Source organism: Drosophila gunungcola (assembly GCF_025200985.1).
Source record: "Drosophila gunungcola strain Sukarami chromosome 3L unlocalized genomic scaffold, Dgunungcola_SK_2 000005F, whole genome shotgun sequence".
Taxonomy (NCBI): domain Eukaryota; kingdom Metazoa; phylum Arthropoda; class Insecta; order Diptera; family Drosophilidae; genus Drosophila; species Drosophila gunungcola.
Window position 1 is genome coordinate 2425005 of NW_026453180.1, and position 22129 is coordinate 2447133.

General features: G+C 36.1%; 4 protein-coding genes across 12 annotated transcripts in view; 1 reads left to right on the forward strand and 3 right to left on the reverse strand.

The window, feature by feature from the left end:
- Nucleotides 1-184: 184 nt before the first annotated feature.
- On the reverse strand, nt 185-17338 carry LOC128259249 (uncharacterized protein C7orf50 homolog). The gene is given in 4 exon segments (XM_052991538.1): nt 185-685; nt 687-852; nt 908-1268; nt 17199-17338. Coding segments are annotated over 3 exon segments (756 nt in total). The 5' UTR covers nt 1065-1268; nt 17199-17338; the 3' UTR covers nt 185-252.
- The window catches only part of LOC128259244 (supervillin), a 138095-nt gene continuing 118750 nt past the window's right edge, over nt 2785-22129 (forward strand). For 8 of the 9 annotated variants that reach the window (XM_052991503.1, XM_052991504.1, XM_052991508.1 and 5 more), the window contains exon 1: nt 14889-15693. In XM_052991503.1, coding sequence (XP_052847463.1) covers nt 15679-15693 — 15 coding nt within the window. In that variant the 5' untranslated portion in view covers nt 14889-15678. Of the gene's footprint in view, nt 3410-14888; nt 15694-22129 lie in introns of those variants that run through there. The other variant, XM_052991505.1, reaches the window with a different exon arrangement.
- Nucleotides 16522-17564, reverse strand: LOC128259253 (uncharacterized). The gene is made up of 2 exons (XM_052991541.1): nt 17199-17564; nt 16522-17136 (listed from the first exon to the last, which is right to left on the reverse strand). The coding sequence occupies exons 1-2, from the start codon at nt 17484-17486 to the stop codon at nt 17029-17031; spliced, it is 396 nt and encodes a 131-aa protein (XP_052847501.1). The 5' UTR covers nt 17487-17564; the 3' UTR covers nt 16522-17028.
- Nucleotides 17333-19112, reverse strand: LOC128259252 (uncharacterized). The gene is made up of 3 exons (XM_052991540.1): nt 17785-19112; nt 17584-17733; nt 17333-17472 (listed from the first exon to the last, which is right to left on the reverse strand). The coding sequence occupies exons 1-2, from the start codon at nt 18199-18201 to the stop codon at nt 17584-17586; spliced, it is 567 nt and encodes a 188-aa protein (XP_052847500.1). The 5' UTR covers nt 18202-19112; the 3' UTR covers nt 17333-17472.

The following is a 22129-nucleotide window of genomic DNA, read 5'->3' on the forward strand; positions in this document are numbered from 1 at the left end:
TTTTTAGTAAAAGATTGAATAATCGGTGGTTTTTACCTCAGTCAAATGTTTGTTTTTCAACAGAAATATCTAAATTTCTAATAAAATTTAGGCAGCAAGAAATAAAAAAAGAAATTTACCTTTACATATTTATTTGAGTTTAGATCATATACTAAACTTCACCATAAATAAGTTCCAATCATGATTTTCGTAAAATAAAAAGGCGATTCTTTATTAAACTCTAGAAAAAACATTAACAACTAACATAAACAACTAGTCGAAGCTCTGGAGAAGGTCGCGGGCCCGCTGGTACCGCGTGGACTCGATAAGTTTCTGTCGTTCAGCCTCATCATCCAGCTTTTCGCCCTCTTTGTCCAGTTTCTGGATAACCTCCTCGGCCAATTCGCTGATCTTTGAGCGCGCTGCTCCCTGGGAACTGGCCAAATACTCCAGAGCAGTTGGCCAGAGATCTGCGTCCAGTTTCTCCTCATCGAAAGCGGTTTGTTGGATGGAAATCTGCCGGAGTTTAATGAACTTCCACTCCTGACGCGATTCCTTCCACTTCAAGAGGTATTCCTTGTTGATTTTGGCTTCTTTGTTGGTGTTCTGGTTCTTTTGAGCCTCGAGTCGCTGCTGGTGCTTCTGTTTCTTTTTTTGGCGCACAGTGACCACGGCATTGGAGTTTTCCGGACGAGCTGCGCTTTTCCTTAATAAGTTTTCCTGTTTCCTGAAGGTTTTTCCTCTTCAGAGGCTTCTGTAGAGGAGTTTCTTCGCCTTCATTGGTGGCCACCTGCTCATCCGCTGCCGACTTTTTGCTGCGTTTCTTGGTAGCCAAGGCTTCTTCTCCTTTTTGTCGCCTTTTGTGCGGTTTATCTGTATGTATTTAAATTTTTACACATATCTAAATCATGTTAAAAACAAAACATACCTGTTGGAGCAGCCTGTTGCTCCACCTGTGGCTCCAAAATTAGACTTTTGTTGGCCACCTCGTCGTCGGATGCCGCATTTTCAGCATTTCCAGCCGCCTCGTGCTTGCGTTTCTTGCCCTGACGCTTTGCCTTTTTCTCCAGCTCAGTGCGGGCCATTACAGCAGCGTTTTTGTTTAAAAAACAACTCAAAAAGTCGATTAAAATCAGAACAATTTAAAAAACCTCTTGTATTCCAAACAAAATGTGATTTTTGTGTCGTCGATTTTAACCAACACTAGAAAATGAGGGGTCACACCATACTTAGTTAAACAGTGTGGCAGCTCTCCAGCTGATAGCTTAGTCACCGGTGATCTGGCAAGGCTGGAAAAAATAAAACAAAATATAATCCCAATTGCCAAATCTTAGCTTTTGTTTATCAATATTAACAAGCCATAAATCGTAAATCAGTGCATTTCGGTTGTTAAAGAGCGTGCCTATGCCGCTACGCATTTTTGTAAACGAATTTTCACCCGAGGCCAAGAAAATATTAAAGAAACAAAATTCGCGGCGCGTAAATAAAACCCGTGTGATATTTGTAATTTATTAAAATAAATGTAACTATATAGTTATCTTAAGTTTGATTAACGTAAAGAAGAGTATTAAGCATTTAAACAGGTAAGTTTGCTATGAAAATCACTTATGTATTTCCCTATATTATCTGTCGGCAACAACAACAACAAAGCTTGCTCCAACCGGCAAAATGCAACTGTTGTTTTGGCAGTTCGTGGGTGTATGTGTGTGTGTCACCGGCAAATAAAAACCAAAAATGCGTGTTTTGTTGCGGTTTTAAAACGACAAGGGAGTCAATAAATTTATCTCAACAAGAAAGGAAGGCAAAATATTGAAACAGAAGGAGTTGGGAGTCCTTAAAACAGCTGTTGCTTGTCCGCAGGAGTGGGAGGAAGTACCCTAAGTCCCTGCTGTATTTTTTAAAGGTGAGTGAAAACTGATAATATTTACAGTTACATATGTATAGTATATATAAAGATAACACATTTACAAGAAGTACAGTTGCAAGTTTTGGGTTTAATGTATGAACACTTACAGGGGCGGATTTAAGGAACTTATGAGGCGAGTTATTTAAATATTTATTACTTATGTTATTTTGTACCTAAATAATATTTCTTATTTATTTAATAATAAAAATAGAAAACATTCGAACTCCCATAACTAAATTAACTTAACTTTCCTTAGTCGAAATCTCAATCTGAGGTATTTTGATTAAAAGCCTAAAAAACTAAATTTAAGTGATCAATGTAGAGAATTATATATTTGAAAATATATAACGGCACATGTTCCAAATGTAAAAGTTTACCGTCCTCACAGAGCTGGAAACTGTAGGTAGAGAGTGAGCAACAAAAGACCCTAAGTTGGTAATTATTGGCACCTCTAGTAAGATTTAGGAATAATGACCTAAAAGGTATTTATTATTGGTTATAAACATGTTTCCCAAAACAAAAAAATATTCAAAAACTTTGATTTTGAAAAATGACAAAAATAATCAAAATAAAATATATTTCCTTAAACTTTTCCAACCAATTTTACCCGGTCAATATGAATTTAACTTTCATTTGTTGAACGCCGGCGCGCCCTCCGCCCAAATTATCGTTGTAAACAAAATGCTCAGTTGAAATGTTCACACATGATTTCTTCATCTTGCGTTTTGGCTCTTTGAGTAGTTTTCCGGCGTGGGCAAAAATAGCATTTTATCCGACTTTTCCTGAGTTTTCCGCCTATGGCCAAGTCGAGTGAGAGGAAAGCTCTCACTCAGGGGTCGCCTCAGAATTTGTTGGCCATTGGATTCCTCTGCTGGCCATTCAGTTCTGCTTTGGTTGTGTTCCCGTTCGCATCGCGTTTTCCGTTCGCGTTTTTCCGCCTTTCCGTCGCGGTCTTTGGTGGCTTTTCCACGCGTTTCTATCCCAAGTTCTAACCAAAATCGCTTTGGTTTCTAAATCGAAATAATCGAAATAATCCCAAAGATACTTCAGCAATTTTTCGGTGGTGAAAGCGTTTGAAGATACATTGTATCTATAGCATTATCTGATTGCTAGGGCGGCGGCATCTTTACTGGCTAATTGGATTGTCAACAGCTAAAAACCATCACAAGTGCAGACAGCGGACCTGTCACAACAAATAGAAAAATAAAGAAATAAAGGCTAACGACTCCGGTTAACTTCGCCGGTAAAACACGCGTGTGTTTTTGTGTGCCTGTGCCCAGTAATCAATATAGTGGCATTTGTTTTCGCGCGTTTTACTTTCTAACATACTTTGGTTTGGTTTACTCGGTTTTTGCCCCTCGGACTCTTAGCCCTCTATTGCCTGCGGTTTCTGTGACAACGTGAGCGGCCTAAACAAACGCGAAGAGGCCAGCCCCATACGAAACGCAGGAAATATCGGCTAACTTTCTGTTCTGGAATGATAAAGCTCCGGCACCCAAATGCTAGACAGTACGCGCTATAAGTGTAAGTACAGGCTAGCCCATATAACAATATGCACATGAAAACCTTTTCTAAACAAAAATCAGTATATCATTTTGGGCTAAACTTGAAGAACGTTTGAATATGTTGTTGTTATCACAGAAAATTGTAACTTAGAAAAAAACATTTAACAAAGACTACCATATGGTCTTGTAACAAACTTTAGGAGTGTAAGCTTACTTTGCTATAAGGACTTTTAAAATAAAGATTTTTAGTTAGTAAATCTAATAATAGTTTAGAGAAGGATAAATTATTAAAACTAGTTGATCGGATATAAACTGAATTTAAATGTATTTTATTACAAGGCAGACAGTTATTATGCAGTTTTAATGAGTTATTCTTAACAAATTAAGATTGGTTGAGTTCTTCAAAGACAAATACCTAAAAAATTGTTTTGATGCATTTTCTCTCCGTGAAATTTCCTTGTTTGTTTATAAACATTTCGGCACATCCGTTGGAACGAGTATTACATCAGCTGAGGTGGTGAGGCGTGGTCGAGGTCCACTTGTGTGCGTCCATCATGATTCAGATTCAGATGCGGATTGAAATCTGTATCTACTCTATGTGCTAGCAACTTGTATCTATTTGGCAGCCGAATCATCGGCATAATTTTCCACCTCTCCGCGTGCGTTTTTTTTCCAATAGTTTTTCTCTAAAATTGGATCAGTTCGTCGGCAATTAAGGCCCCCTAAAAATAAGATATATGTATTTGAACTAAACTCATTCGTTCGTCTAATATGAATGAATCAATGCACTACATCATTTTGGCTTCTCGATGCGGTTTTTTTTGGGTTTGGGAGGTAGCATATCATTCCTGTTGCTCTGAAAGTGTCAAAAACTAATAGTTGTGTAGATTTCAATGGGACATTATTAGTTTTACAAACTAAAAGTGGGTGCTCTTCGCGTTTACCTTACCTCTTTTACCTTATTTCTTTGTTTCCTAACAGGTCTTAAATTTAAACAAAATATTTTATACCAAAATTATTTATTTTCCGGGTTTTTTGTTCATCAAAAAGTTGTATTTTTGTAATAACATTTAGCAGAGAAAATTTTCTAAACATCTAGCACATACCTTTCCCCTTGAGTTTTCCCTTTGTCTTTTTGCATTGCGGCACTTGTAAAATGTATATTTTGAGCACAAATGTCAAATATTGCTTTTTAAGGGTCACCGGCTAAACATTTTCGCTCTTTGCACATTTATTTTTCAATGTTGCTCATTGCAACTTGGCAAGTTGGCCAACAAAATACTTTTCTTTTTGCCTTTGTCTGCGAAGTGCCGCCCTTTGGCTCATCGGTGGTTGGTTTTCAGATGGTTGAGTCATTCTCTACAAGGGTTGAGTGCATTTTTATGCTCCAATGATAGTTAGGTCGTAAATTCTTTGACCAGACTATGAGCAAACAAATTGCCGGCTTCCTTTGCCGCTTATAATTTCCCTTCTAATGGTTTCTTGCTATAAGCTTTTTGATTTATTTCCTCAAGCAGAATGAAAATACATTCATTAGCTGTATTTTGATTTTGCTTGATTCCAAAGCCAGATATTTATTCTGTTCTCTTTCCATTCGAATTGACGTCAAATTGTTTATGCAGGCCATGGGCCGTTTAGTTGATGGCCGGCTGGTTTATATATTCTTTATATGTGGATGGATATATATCTATAGGTGCTGCTACTGTCTGCCGATACTATTATTTCTATATAGGGAAATTAAACGGCAAACGGCGTCTTGATTCCGAATGCAAGTCAGGATTTGGCGACTCGAGGGCGTCACAGATTTGCGCGTTCAAAACGTCGCTGAAATATTAATGCACCGCCTTGATTTTCGTCTGTTTTTCGAATCGTTAAATATACATTATATAGCCATATTCATTTTTTGTGGCTTAAATGGCGTCGCGTCGACACGCGCACTTCCGCGCACCGAAATGTTTTCAGAGAAAATCCCAAAAAAAAATTGCCAAAAATAAAAAAAACTGAAACAAATACAATTTGTTTTTCTGGCGACAGAGTAACGACATGGGGGAGCAAGTGTTAAAATAAATTGTGACAGATTGTTTTGGGGGTAGCACACAAGCTGTATTCGATAGCTATATAATATCAGGGTCTCTTTACGATATGTCGCGTAATTTTAGCTCGTTAAAATATGAAAAATAGTCTGCTCAGGACAGAGAAAACAATAGAGTCGGGGATAATGAGACATCCGCAAAGATTAATGGAATCTGTAAAAATTCCTGCTGTAAAGTGTCTTATTAAAATTGTGAAAAATTCTCTTGAACAGTTCAATGATCTTTGGAATTTGTTTGGCACTTTTATACGTTTTTTAAATCATAAAAAATTTAAAAAGGTACCAATTTTATTTTACAAAGCACTTTTGGCAGACATTTTTTAAAGAAAATTGCATTTACATATTTTATTAAGCTCTTTATTTATGTTTTTTCCTTTTAAATAAATTCACAAACAATTTTTCACTTTAATATTACAATTTTTAACAATTTTTTTTTAGGTTTTCCAAAGAAAAATAAAGAAATGTTTAATTTTGGACGAATATGTGACAGAATTCCTAGCTTAAAGGATTTTCTAAGATCTTTAAAATCTTAAGTGAATTCCAATACTTCTAAAACGTATTCCAATTCTTTCTCTATAAACAAATTGTTGAATAGGTAACATTTTCTATTTTCTTTCCCAACAGAAAACCCCAACAATATTTTAAAATGTTTTCATACAGAAATTTAGAAAATTGTCTCTAAATAAATAAATGTGTGGAACGAATTCCTAGCTAGACATTAATTTACTAGACAGACCGACAGACGCATTTAGAAAAAGCGGACAAACAACAAAAGCCACAAGTATATTTTAAATGGGATACCCAAAATAATCCACAGATCTGACGACATCAGTGGCAATACGGAAGACCTTGGGAAACTGTTGCAAAAAATAAAATACTTTTTGTTAGTCGATTGCGTTTCACGTGACCCTGAAAGAGTAAAATTGAGCATGAAATATGGTGAACTAGGCCAATACAAGGGGGCATATAGGTTGACTCAATTTCGCAGACAAAACGAGGTCGGAAAAAGATAGGTCAACCCGCTGAGCTTACATGGCAACCAAAGCCCAAGAACGCTCCCCTCGTTTATCCAATAAACAATCCAATTAAAACAATTGCCAGGGCCAACGAACGATATCTCAATGCGTTTTGCATTGCGTGTGTTTTTTTTCCTGGGCTCTTAATAGGTCAGATACTAGTATCGTAGTATCTGATGGATAGCTTCCCAACTATAAATTTCTTTGCCCTTGCGCTTTTCCTTGCCGCGCGCGTTGGATGAAAAGTGAAAGTCCATGTGCGTCGGGCCAACCAATGTACATTTCTGTTCATTAATCTTTTCTTTTTGGGTTTTTTTCTACTATTTCTTTTTTACTATTTTTTTTGCGATAATGCTTTGATTGTTTTGCTCCATGTGCGACTGCTAGGGTTTTGATTGATTTGTTTCTTTCACCATTCTGCGGTAGGCCGCGAATTGAAAAAAATTAGCAACTCAGCGTATCAAATTTTATTATAAAATGTTAATTTTTGAGCATTTTTACCACTATTTTGAACTATATTTTACACTACCCTATTTTAGATCAACAAAAGATGAGATGATAATGGGTAAGACAACTTAATGATTTGATTCAGGTCAGAGAATATTATGGATTTCTGTTTGTTTTTGGCTGATTATGATAAATGATCTTCCGTATTTTGTAAGCTTAACAGATTCATTCTTGATTGATTTTCACTGGCTTTCTTAATGATTTTTAACAGAGCAGAACTGCTCTTTGATCTGGTTTAGTTTCTATATTGGTGATCTTATTTTCTAGAGGAACTATTATAATATGTTTCTGAATGTGTGATCCACTGTAGTGCTTTAAGTACCAAGCTTCTTTGTATAAATATAATTTAAAGAAATGGAAAACCAACAAAAAAAATTAAAATCACATGATTGACATTTCTGGTTTCCAGCTGCCATTTCCTCGTTCTCTTCCGTTAAAAATACGATAAATCTTTGGAGGTTTCTCTCCCGATTTGCCAGCTTATTAACTCTTCAGATCCCGAAAACGAAAACCTGGGCGAGCAATCAATCCGTCTGTCAGCATATGGGGACAGGATTGTTTCTCGGGCTCTGTGGGTTTGGTTTTTTCGTATAATTACGGGCTGGCAATTGTCTGTAACCCAATTCGAGCTTGGCATTTCATTCAAGTTCACATGCAAACACGTTTGCGCTGTTATTCGATATTGTACTGCGTGGGCTGGAAAAATTGTTTCGCGCCTTGTTTTCCATCGTTCCTTTACAGAAAAAGAAAAAAAAAATCAAATCAAATTGAATTTGCATAGAGCAGCCGAGAGAGCCCTGGAATATATATACGATCGTTATATTTGCTGCGCCGTATAATTTGAATTGAAGAATGGTTATTATGATATTTGCATATAAGTTGGCAATTAATTTGCAACCACTGCGAATGGCACACCTTTCTCGTCAGACGTCAAGGATTGGCCATGGGCCATAGGAATCGGGGGATTAGGGTCCGTCATAGGAATTACAATAAAATAGGCAAACAAATTTCTCGAAACGTGCCTCTCTATGGCATTCTTTTTACTATTATACATATATATATATATATATATATATATATATATATATATATATATTTATATACCTTTTTATTTTTTCACAACTTTGTCCAAAGCAAACAAGAAATTGTGGCACGTGAGCATTTTACAAATGATCCGTAAACATAAAGAAAAACCAAAACCAGAAATAACATCATAGCGCACCTACAAACACTGGATTTCATAAAAATACATGAGTAAAGCCCATAACAAAATTTAAATAAAAACCAGCAGCTGCATGGGTAAAAGATCGTTTTTCTTAAATTTTCCAACGTACTTTGCTATCTTTTTGTATCGATGGGTACATTCTATGAAAAATGCGTAAGTTTTGATAGAAAAACGTAGGGAAGGGCCATAAAGGTCGTAGCTGAATAGGGACTACTCTACGATATCCACAATTTTAGTATTTTTATAAAATTAAAAATTATTTTCTTGTGTAAAGTAAGGTGCGGACTACTTAAAACAAAATACTACATTTATCAACTACTTTATTTAGTTACTCTAATGGATAAAGCTTCTAAAACCTATTTTAACTTAAGATTTCTAAAAAAAATTGTACATTTTGTTGCTAACAAAATAATACTTTATAAAGAGTATGTTTTTATTTAGCCTCAAGAAACAAACCATTCTAAATAAAGAACTCGTGAAAACTAGAATATTTTTTAAAGCATGTCATAATATTACTGAAATAATATTATAGATAGAGCATCCTAGATGCAGCATATATATATGGATTAGTTTTCCCCTTAGCTATAACCCATCATAACTTGAGATCTGGACGTGCTGTCGATGCGGGGCGGGAGTCAGTTCTCATTTAGATTGCATCTGGCATGACGAACGGACTCGAAGTCCGTGCTATATTTAGGCGGATTGCGCATTGCGGATTGCGCATTGTCTTCTAGTTTCGCCGTCGAGGTGCTGATATAAAATGCCCGATTAAATTTATGCACACACCATGGAATGGCGATGCCGACACTGCACTGTACTGTACTGTACTGTGTGCTGCACTTTTCACTTGTGATTTATGCCGTCGAGGCGTGGCAGCTCAATTGGATGGGTGCGGGTGCAGTTGCTCAACTCGGAATACCCAATCCACAATCCACAACACCCAATCCTCAAGAATTTCTTAATGGTCAGTTGGTTGGTTGGTTGGCCAGGGGGCTTCGTTACGTGACCAGCTGGAAAAAAGGCCACAAAATGTTTTCTTTTTTACTGCGAAAGCGAAAAAGGAAAGTGCCAAGTGCCGGATTGTCGCCGTTTGATGGCATCTCCTCCTTTTTATCCCAACTGGCTGGTCAATTGCCGCATTGCATCATCTTTTACATCTCATATTTCGTATAGACGTCTGGCGGCCTGCTGTAAATACCAAATATAATTGTTTAACTGTCCATAAAAATGAAACAAAAAACATAAAAGGAGACCCTTTGCGACTGCCAACGAACCGTCCATTGAACTTGGCGCAAAGTGGTGGGCTCCAAAAACGCCTCAAAGAGGTATCTTTGAGCTGCTGCTGTCTCCTCTCTCCGACGAAATAATTTCACACCAATGTGGCAGAAAGTATCTGACTACCTGACAGTGTCCCATCCATCAATCGGTGGAAAGATTGCGCCACAGGTCAGCAGGTGTTTGAGATGTTTGGGGGTGGAACCCATAGGCGTAGAGCCAGATGATCACTGGATTGTTTTCCTTGAGAATTACGAGTTGAGACATCAGCTAGGTGTGTGGGAAAGTAAAGGAAAATCCCATCAAGGAAGCTGCATGGTTAGATCTGGGATAATTGGTGTGGGAATTTTTGTAGTTAAGTGGATGGAAAGCAAATAAGTTGTATATTTCTGGAATATACATTTAGTCAGTAGTTCAGGATCACTATAGTCTAGTATAAGTATCCTTTATAGGACATTAAAAACAATTCAAAAGAATTAAAAGGATGGTAAAAGAATCAAAAATCAAATCGAAAGGCTATGTTTTTTTTTTAACATAAATTTCGACCTAATTTAGACAAATCACATAGATTACAATAATTTAAGTGATTGTGACATATTTTGGTCTATGTAGTAAAGCATTAAAAAAAAGTTGTGAATTTGTCCAAAATAAAATGGAAGTTAAAGCAAAAGAAGGCAAAATATATTTATGACCATTATCTCTTGATGGTGAAATGTATTTCAAGGATAATAAATCAGAAACATAAAATTATAACTTACTTTTTGCAGTTTAAAACTATTAAATTAAATAATGGAAGTTAAAAGAACCCGAAAACAACTAAATGTATGTCCATTATTTCTTGATTACATGTATTACATTCATTTCAAGGATAATAAATTTCTTTGCAAACCAAGTATTCGACAGCTTAATTACCTGAGTATCTCAAACAGATTTGATAGTGAGTTTTCCAATCATTTCGGTCAAATGCCAGATAAATACGGTTCGAAGCCGAAACTCTCTATTAAAGCGGCGGTTCCCTTTCGCCGCATTTCGCCACATTCCTGATCATTAACTGCATTTGCTTGGCCACACAATCTGTCGCCATAAAGCAAACCGAAACGAATCGAAACGAACCGAACACAACGTAAAAACCTCAATTGAGCAAACTTGATTTATGAGCGATTGCAATTGCAGATATTTCGCTATCGCCGCGCACTTTCTCACTCTTACTCTTACTCTTAGTGTCTTCTGGTCCATTTGGAAAATTGCATGTCAACGGAAATTGCTTAATCATTTCCACGCATATCATATGTACCGCAGATAGTATTATATATATTTTCTACCCATATGACTAATTCCATCTGTCTGTTTTCTTCCTCTTTTGCAGGTAAGTGTTTCACCGATATCGTTTTTGGGCCATAGGCAATCCAAAAAGGAAATCATTGCGTAAATCAATAAAAACGCAGTTGATTTGTTTGCATAGGACTTCCCCTTCTGAGAGTTACATAATCCGGGGTTCCTGCCCAGAGGAAGTGGCTCGTAAAAAAGGGAGCCATGGCCATTAGCATGTGCAGTCTAAAAAGTGAGGCCCATAATGGATTTTCCAACCAATGCAACTCAATGATTATGGTTTTGCAGTCGCGACCAATGAAATTATTGGCTCATTTGGTCAGGCGGCTAGCGAAATAGGAGGAAAATCATAAACTGAAGAGACAGAGGGTTACCTCCACTCCTTGATTATCGTGCACTGGTAAAAAATACGTAGTAAATGCTTTAATATTTAAATTGAATATCTCTCAGTTTGAATTTCATTCATTACGGTTTTATTTTTTTATTAGTTTAATTTAATTTGACCATTTCAAAACTAATCTAATTTTAACTTGAATTTAAACTTAAATATAATGCTTTTAAAGGAAATTAAAACCATTTTAAATATATTGTTTTCACTTTAATTGAAACATTTTAACTTGAAATCAAGCAATGAATTGTATTTATATAAATGTAAATATTTTTTGCTTTAATTTTTACCAATTGCGGTTTTTTGCTATGTAAAAATTGTTTTTTAAATTTAAACTCAAACTATTTTAAACTTAAATATATAACGCATTAAAAACGTTTAAAATCTAATACTTTCGACTTAAATGTAAATATTTTATTATTAAATCATGCAAATGAATGTGTATTGAATTTATTATTATATTATTATGTTTATTTAAAACATGAACTAAAAAATTCCAAATTCAAAAGCCAATTATATATATTTAATATTAATTTTTTTTTATAAGTGTGGTCATCACTTGCTTTACCACTACCTGACCCCTTGTCGCGCCTAACGATCTTTAACCTGGCCAACAACGACGATCCCATCTCGGCCCAGACAGTCTGCCTCTTTTGTTGTTATTGATCGCTGTATAGTACTACAACAGCATTCAAACGTGCGTCGAGTATCTCTGTATCTTTGTATCTGGCGAATGCTTTTCGTTGTATCTCAAGTGTCTGGGTTTGTTGTTGCTGTTGTTTTATTTAATTTTACCAATGTTTGCCCGGCTCATTTGCAAAAACTGCTGGGTAATCAGACACCCGGACTAGGGATGTGTCATTTAGCTTTGGCTGCTGTTTTGCCAAGTGCGTGACCATTGAACCTGCAATTCCCATTTCCCACCAGCCACAGTGCAAAGTGAAAGTGAAAATGACAGCCGTTCAATGAACTTCCTTTGGAACTTGGCCAAAGTTAAGCTTCACCCGCCTCCAGAACTAATTGAAGATTTCTTATCTCTCAGCCTTTATGGCCATCGTCGCATCCCAATCTCAGTCTCAGAGACTCCTAGAGTAAAGCAGACAATTTATGATACAAATTAAATGCATGGAAATTATGATGAATGCGAGGCAAAATTTATGCTGATGACATAGCCAACAAAAGAGCGCCAATCCGCCCAGTCTCTATACACAGGCTCCCCAAACTCCTCCTGCTCCTCCAGCTCCTCCGATTCCTGGAGGGCAGCTCCAATCAAGAGCCAGACGATCCACAGACAACCAACAGCTCAGTCGACGAGGAGTTGCTGCCCAAGTTGTTTGTTGTTCAAGCTTACACCGAGAAAAAGTCATAAACAAAGCTGCTTTTAAGCAGCCATAAAAGATTGACTGGCGTTGTTGCCTTTAAGCTAACTTCTGTTTAATTTAGGTTAATTTAATTTTATTAAACATTTTTTAGTTGTTTGTTCATACTTATACTTTTTCTTTAGATGACTTTCACTAAGTTATATCCTACCTAATCATCAGACCAAGTTTTATAAGCTTAAAGATTGCCTTGACAAAAGAATGATAAATCCGTAAATTTGATATTGTTTGAATTTTTAAACGATATGGAGATAAGTTAAAAATATTTAGTTGCTTATAATTAAATCCAATTTAATGACCTTTATGTTTAAAAGAACCAAGTACTGATATAGATATGGATTTTCTTATATTTAGCGATTAATATCGAACATCCCAATTAATATTTGAACTTTAAGAGGCTTTTGGAAATGGAATAATTTCAATGTGTTTAAGACATGACGTTGCTATTTCTTCTCAGTGTAGACCCAACGATAAATCTCTAAAATTTTGGGAATAATTTGTGATATTATTTAGTTTTGAATTTAGAGGCATTTGGAAATGAGAGTATTTGAATGTATAATGCTAATGTTATTTGAATGTATCTATGTTATTTTTTCACAGTGTAGGCCTGGGTCTGGTCCTACGATCCACCGCCTCCCGCCCCTCCCTTTATCGCTTTCTTAAGCAGCTGCAGAGATGGGGAATTCAGCGATTGGACTCCTTGTGAATGCGGCCTGCCTCTAGCCGAAAGTTGTTGCGTATTTAAAATGGAAATTGCAAGTTTTTCGCTTTACGTTCCCGATGTCTCCTTCCCTGTCTCTCTTACTCGCTCGTCGGCGCTTTTGTTTCACTTTCGTTTGCTGATTGCAGGTTTTTTTTGTTTCAGCTTATTTTGATTTTTTTTTTTCTTATTCAGTGCATTTATCACGGTGCCACACATTTGTGCCACAAGATGCCAGAAAATCGGGCAGGCCTGGCCAAAGAAATTGATACGAAATAAGCCAAAAGTTTCATTTTCCATTACATTTTCAATTTTTTGCAAATTGAATGCTGTTTTTCGGGCTCATTTCAAGGGTGTTCACGAGATTATTGACCGGCATACGTCCCATTTTGTCCATATTTAGGTGAAATTTCTTTACCCACATTCACGTCCATCCGCAGTCTTGTCATCTTTCGCGTTGGCAGGTTATGAAATATTTCGCAACTTTTGCTGCGAATAATTTCCTGTTTTTCTTTATTTTTCACTTACGCACTTCGCTCCTTTGGATGGATTCGGTGGGTCTCTCGGCCGATCGGTATTAATTATTATGGTCTCGTTTTTTTCCGCCTTACTCATTGTTTTTGCAGCTTTTATTTTTAATGCCCGGCGAACCTGTTGCAATGCGTTCCACAAGCTCTGAGATATAGTCGCCTGGGTGTGGGGAGATAAATAGTTATGAGAGGTTTTTGGGTTGGATTAGGTTGGGCTGGCTTAGAGCGAAAGTATATATTTTTCACTTCTATGAACTGTACCAACTACCTCAAAAATATACAAATAGTTTATGGTCTTAAAAAAACATCCTTAATAAAAAAAATGTATTAATTGAGTTGCTTTTATATCATATACTAACAAGAAACATATATTTTTGTTTTTATTTTCATCTTATCATATAGCTAAATAATAGTCCAGGGTCTTATAAAATTACTTTATAATAAAATACTACCTTAATTACCCCAAATATGGTCGACGTTCTTAAAAATGACCTTAATGTTATAAAAGTACTTTTTAATATTAAGTAATGGCCACAAAAATTACATTTATTTAAAATATTTTTAAAATCTTCAATACTACCCAAAAAGCTTAAATAGTCGAGATTCTTTAAAAAGTAATAATATATGTTACAAATATTTAAAAATCCCATGCCCAACTAAAGAACTTTCGCCAGACTCCCAACAACCCTTAGTATTTCACCTCTTAAAACCACTTTGCGTTCGTTAAGCCCAATTTTTGCCCCATATTGCTTGGTGGGGTAATCAACAAATTAACTAAATTCCTAGTGGGCGCCGCCTCCATCTCCCTGAATAATCCAAATTCCGAAGTTGTGACAACAAGAAATGTCGAAGCGATTTCAAGAGCATTACGTACACGAGAATCTTGCGGACATATCCCAAACATTCCCAACCTGTCCGATCCGATGGTTATCACAGATATTTCCAAACATGTTCGAAGCGAACCTCATGATGAGGTTGCATGGAATCCATAAGATACAATCCACAAGCTGCTTGTAGCCACAACCCAGCGGAATTTCAATTCAGTTCGCGCTCAACTCACCGACACGATGGTCATGCAAACGCGTTAACGAAAAATATAACAACACAAATAATATACAAAATTTAAATAAATAAACAAATAAACACACTAAAATATGCACTAAAGCACTAGCTAAACCAACGAACTGTAAATAGTTGTGTAAATAAATAAGAAAAACATAAGAAACCTTGAAATACAAAAAAGACCGCTCAAGTTCCTATACATTGAGCTGGACAATTGTGTTTGAAAATATTTGTTTGATCGATTTTGTGTGTGTGAAACACCTTGTGAAGGCATTCGTAAAACCAATTGCCATAGCAAGTAAAGTGTGTTAAACAACGAAAACACCCTCTGAAAATTTATATACTACCCCCTATTCGATCGGGTTAGGGTTAACCTACCACAAGAAGAGAGAGTTTATAGTACTTCCCTTTACAAGTTTTGTGTTTTAACGTGCTGCTGACTAATTGCCTTTATATAGCCCGACTATATAAAACTGTACAATAAGGACAACGGCCAACACTCTTTTGATTTCAACGCCTCAGTTAAAGCTGGAAATTGCTTCGCGCTCAAGTGAAGTTCTAAATGTTCGCAGCGAAAACGTTTTTCAATTAATTTCCATTTGAGAACGTTCGTTTCTTTTCGGTTTCTAATTGAACACAATTGCACCAGAGCCATAAAAAGTGAACTGCATTCCAAGTAGAGCAAGACAGTAACAACTTCATCATCAACATATCGTCAGATGCTGCATAATTAGCATTCGTTTGTGTGGAGCAACGAAAAAAACAAAAAAAAAAAGAAGCGGAAAATGTATCTCATACAGGTGAGGCCAAGCAGATACAATAGATCTCCCTCTCATAATTAAGTGTTTGCTCTTACTTATCACATGCTGGCGGCAACTGCACTTGCCGCCTGAAAAATATCTTCATTTAAGCGTTTTTTAATTGTCCGCCAGCTGAGATTTCTTTCCCATTCTGCTGAAAACTCTGTGTGCATGCCTCTCTAGCGTATATGATTTGTTTAATTTGTAGCTAATTTATCTTTTCACTTGGCAGCGGGTAGATAGATCGTGGCGAACGTACAACATGGGGGTTCACTGGAGCAGGTGGCTAATTACTGAACTCTGAACTTGAAACGGTGTTACGATTTACAGCTGGTAAATGGTATACGGTACGGCTAGGTGATAGGGGTTTGGAACCAACGTCATTAGCTTTGGCATTAGAAAATATTTTGACAAATCCAAAAGATCATTTTTCATTTTCATATTTTTGTAATCCTAAAACCCATTGCTAAAAAAATAATTTCCTACTGATGAAAACAAAACTGAAGGTTAAAAACATATTTTATTGGACGAGTAATAAAGATTTATTTCACATAATAAATAAAAAGGAAATTTTATAATTATATTATCCACATTAAAGTATGCATCGTATACTTTATTTTTATTTTATAATACCTGAATATAAATAGAAATTTTGAAAATACGTCATCCATATTAAAATATAGATCAAAAACCAAAAGAAAGCAGCTTTTGATATATCTCTCATTATATTTTGCTCTTTTATAAGAATTTTTAGGGCATTGATTTGGAATTACTTAGAAATTCTATCAGAATTGTTTTGATATATCTGTCATTATAATTTTTCAAAGAAATCTTTCGGGCATGAAATTGTAACTATTCAAAAAATTGTATCAGAATTTCTAAGGGTTAAATATATATATTATATCAACAAATTTTTCCGAAATAATGTCTAAAAACTCGTCTAATGAAAAATCCAAAAAAGCCCTAACGGTGCTACATTGTATGTCGGAATTAGTAAACGCTGGATTGAGCAAGGAATCACTTAAAATCTCCATGGAGCTGATCAACAATGGCATACAACCTTGGTTGGTAGCAAAAATGATCAAGGAGATCAGAGGAGAGATCAGCGATGAGGAAACCCATGATGGGGAACTTCAATCGAAAACTGAAGAGTCAAAAAACAATGATGAGTCCAATGAACCAAATCCCCCCACACACCGAACCATATAGAAAATAATTCATAGAATTTATTTATGTTCAAATTATGTTTGTTAAATTAAAAGTTCGGCTTTCAGATATTTTTAGATCAGTTTTAGGAAAGGCATTTGGGCATCTAAAAAAAGTTATACATAGGAACTATGAGTCTACCACGCCATTTGTGTTCAGGCGGCTGTTATTTCTGAACACAGTATAAGTTCCAGCCAAAATAATAAATAACTGAACCACTTTGGCTTGATAGTAGGTCTGAAAAAATTATAAATTTGCAGGAAAGAAAAGCTATAACCAACTAAAATCCATGCACCTACCTGTCTTATATAGATGGGCAATGGAATATGCGATCGATGCACATGGTAATCCATTCCCCGGAAAAGCCAATAGCCTGGCCACGCCCCCAAACTGGCAAAAAGAAATGGGGCGGCGGTATTGTATGCACTTTCAAAGGATTTGGAATGCAGCAGTAGTTGTATTTGCTCGCCAATATTTTGCGTTTGAGGTGGCTTGTTGATCTTTTCTTCGTATGTTTCATTTCTTTCCTTTTTTGTAGATCCTTGGATTTTCTGCTTCAAGCTGCTGTAAATGCTTTGGATGCCCATTTTTTACCAGATTTAGAATTTAATTTAATGAAAAGATAGGAATAAATTAATGGTTATTGTGTGTAAAGTTTGGATAGAATTATATATCAAGGCTTACCTAATCTAAGTCGTCAATATCATGTTCTTTAGTCGTATTGTTTTGCATTTTATGCAGATGAATGGGCAAACCTGCAGGTTGTCCCATTGATACTGTCAATAAGCCAGTGGCTAGGATGGCCAGCTGCATTAGTTTGGCTTGCTGATAGGTCTAAAAAAAACTGTGTTTTAAAAGGGGAACTTATGGACAAAACCTATTCACCCTTTGAATATAGAGACCAATCCTCTCGGTTTTGCGTTTAGACTGCCAATTGTAGCCACGCCAAAACCAAAATGCTGGCCAAGACAAAAAGCTGATCTTTAAGTAGGGCAACATTTCCATTAACTTTTTCGATAAACCCTTGGGAGCATTCCTATCCACAAAGTCAACAAATTCCAGTTCATAGTTTGTAGTTTTGAAATTTTGCAACTTTGTATCGGGCACCGGAATATCGCCAGAGGTTATGGGTTCTGTGGTTTCAAGTTTCCCAGTTTCCTGATTCGGTGTTTCCTTTTCTTCATTTGCTAAGATTTCAACTGCTTCTGGATTCTCCAAATGTTTAGGACTTTGTACAACTTCATCCATTGTGGGTATGGCATTATTAAACAGCTCCGAAATCTTCTGGCGCAGCGTATCCATTCTGAAAAGCTGAACTTTTAGAGATTGAATTTTAAATTTTTGTTTTTAGGTGCCGAGATAAACAAGCAAAGCTTGTTGGGTTTTTCGAAAAGTTCAAAGACTTCAAGCCATTGCATAAATTATTGCCTATGCGGGCTTACATTTGTTTAAAACTAATTTACCTTGTTTAATTTTTCTATTTTGGGGGCCCACAGAAGCCGACAAGCTTCATTATTGTGGGACTGTGGGGTCCTATGGCATAGTATAGTGTGGTGTTAAAGTGGGTCAGTTGGCGCAGCGGTTCATGCAATTATAAAGCGCATATCTACAGGTTGCATACCAGATACCTCGATACCTCCACTTCGACTTCGACTTCGACTTGGGTCCATTGTGTGGCGGTAGCTAACTGCTAACTGCTAACGGCTTGGACAGCAGGTGTCTCTCCTCAGTTCATTGTGTTCTTTTTTTTTTCTACAGTTTTTGTATTTTTCGGTTGAAAATGTGGCTTACCTTCGACGTTAAAATTTTCGTGTGTACCGGCTTCGGCTTCCTGCGCCACTATCTGGATTCTGTAAACTAGTTTTTCTCTCTTTTTCGATGGAGAACGCCTAATGATCCAATGCATTTAATCAAGTAAATTACGAAAATACCAAAGGAAAAACAATTTAACGGTGGGTAGCATAGAATCTCTATAGATTCCTTTGACAAAGACCAACTTAATGAAGTGAAAATCTTGGCTTCTTTTATCGTAGTTCTTTGATTAGCGTATATATATTCTATAGCCATTCCTGAGCTGATGGTTCATCAATCATGTGGAAAGTTGACATCTAACACTCTAACAGTTATGCATCTGCATTTGCAGATGAATGAAGAAGTCTTAGAATCGATCCACTTGCCCACTTATTTACCTAAGCGTATCAGCATTACCATTTTACAGCCATTATTCCTCCACTTTTCCAGCATCTTCAGGCCAAACTACTCAAGCGTTCTAGCTTTCATTCATTCAAGATGCTTAAAACCACAAATTGCATTTGTAAGACTTCACTGAGATCGATTCTCAGACTCTCCATCTCTCAATATTCTACATTTCTCTGGTAACAGCCTACACACAAACATTCTTCTACCCTTTTAACTGTTCAAAGTCAAGCTCAATTAACCCAATTTCAATTTGGAAAATGATTTGCAAAAAGGCATAAATAAATCGTTTTGAAAGTCTTCGGCCTGTTGTCAAAACACTCGAGCATAAATCCCGATGAAATTTCTTTTGGCCAAGACGCCAACTCGCTTTTTTGGGGCCCACCTGCAAATAGTCTGTTCAGGTGGGTGTCTATCCTCTCTTTTTTATATATATATTTTTTTTTACTAACCTGGATCGTGTGAAATTGCAACTTTAACTTTGGTCAATGTTAATACACCTTTCGGCAAAAAGCAATTATTGCTAAATGGTAGATTGTATAATCAATTGTCTGGCTTTTTCTGTGAAAGGTCTGCTTGTGCGACAGGTGACGACGCTTCAGGTGTCAAGTGTGCAAAATTCGATAGAGATTGCTTACCAAAAATGGTTTAATTTCATTACATTAACGAGCGTTGCTTTTTTGTAATAAGATTGTGAGTCATTAAAAGTGGAGCAAATTGATTGAGATGAAATAGTTGAAAGATCAATTAATGTGACTGTTCATTTAATAAATTTTAATTGAGATTAGAGTTTAAAAACCTTAGAGGAGAAGACTTTAAAAAGCTTAAGAGATAAACCCCTTAATTTAACCGCTTTTTATCTAACAATGCATAAGGTTCTCTTAGAATTTCCATATTTAAAAGGTTTTAGAAGCCAAGACCGTCTTAGAAACATTTCACAATCCGTTTACCTTGACTTTCCGTCAACCGCTAATCTTGATCTTTTAAGCTGCATTCCCCTTATCCACTTTGAGCTACCGGCCTTGTCAGAGAAGCAATGAATCTTCCAATCTTTTTAGAACCTGCCTGCAACGGCAAAAAGCCAATCCCCAATAGCATGCCGCCTCATCATTCTTATTCTCTGCATTATTATAAAATGCCGCATCACTCCCCGCCAATCTCGACTAACCCATCTCTCAGAAAACAGCGGCCCGCATACCGAAAACCCGAGCATATTACTCAATTTTCAATGCTCAGATTTCGGACAGACAGCGAAAAACAAAGGGCGAAACGAAGATGCCACACCAAAACTATATAAACACAAACAATGCCAACAGTTGACACTTTGACAAATGATATTGTGGCTAAGAACGATAAGAACTCGGAACAGAGAGCCCCATACATCAGAAATGCGACATATTTTTTTTCCGAGACTCTGATTTTTTTTATTGAAAAAAGAAAAATAATTATAAAAAATCTAAAGTGAATGTGATGCTTAGGCTATCGCTAAAACCTTGGTTTGCCGTTACACTGGGTCAACAACTTGGGGAAAATTACACTGATTAAAAAAATGGAACACAACTTTGGGAAAACTTCACTGATAAAAAATGGAAAATATACTAAATTGCAAGACTTAATATTAAAATATATAAATTCGAAATGTGTCCTATAAGTTTTAAATGCATTATAGTTACGTTTAATATGGTTTAACTTTTTAAGTTCATTTTTAAGATTTTAAAATTTTTTCCGTAAATAATACCACAATTTTAGTTGCTTAGTATCAGTGGTTGCTTAACGTTTCAATAAAAATAAAAAATATACAAATTTCTAAAATAAAATTATGTTAAAAAAGGTATGTTGAAAGGTTTGAACTACAATTTAATATTTCTCTATTTAAAAAAAAATAAAACTGCAATTAAAATAAAATCAAAGCGAAAACTATTTAAATTGGTTACGAAGTACTATTAAGAACGTTTTTTTTACCAGTGTAGACGAGACGGGACCCATCTAAATTGATATTGATATGGATTTGCTCTAGATTTACACATGATCGAGTTGATGATGATCCTCAAATGTCGTCTGTGGTTTTGGATTCGAATTGGGTTGGGTTGGGTTCGGTTCGGTTTCGGTGTGTAATAAGACTCTTATTATAGGAGTCACTGGCCATTCGATCTTGGCCAGCTTGAAATCCCTGGCTAAGCATTGTGGAATTTTGTTTATGTTTTGGGCGAGGCTTTTTGATCCTCTTTGGTATTCCTTTTTTGTTCTTTTGAGGCGTGGACCATATAATTCCGCATTCCCCTGACATGAAATATGTATCAATTTAATTACCCCGAAAGTCCTGAACACGCAATTAAAGTTCAGGGAACCCTTTTCGAACAATCCCTGAAATGCCTTTGAACCTTTTTTTTCGAAACAAACATATTTATGAGGTTGCAACAAACAATAAGAGACGACACACACCTACTACAACTACCTGAAACCAGAGAACAGGATTCTGTAATTCCTTGAAATGGTAGTCTTAAGAATAGAGAAAAAATAAATACTATACGATTCCTACCTGTTTCTTTCTTTGCTGGCCTTTCTTTTTTTGATATTCTGTGGATGATTTATCTTTGACATACTCATTTCATGGCCTATCAATTTCAGTGAAAAGCGGGGAAACATTTGGATTTGAATATTTTATGAGGCTCAAGTTCATTGCCTTTCGAGGCGTGGTTCTTAATGCAATCAAAAGCCATTTGTTAAGGTGTTTTTCGGAGGCGTAAGAGTTTTTTTCTTGGGTTTGATGAGCTCCGTTTCATTTAAACAAACGTAGCGAATCGGGCGTTTATATTTCCCACCTAGAATCGTTTTAAAAAAGCGGAACTCACGGCTTCAATGTAATACGATAGAGCCACGAGGAAAACTTGTTTTATTTTTATTTGTATTTTTTTTCCATCGATAAACTTGGCATGACTGAGGCCACGATTCGAGGCAAGCATTACTTATATTGTTGTGCCTTTATCTATATTTAATTTAATCGATGCAAATGCTTGATAGTCATGAACAGTCT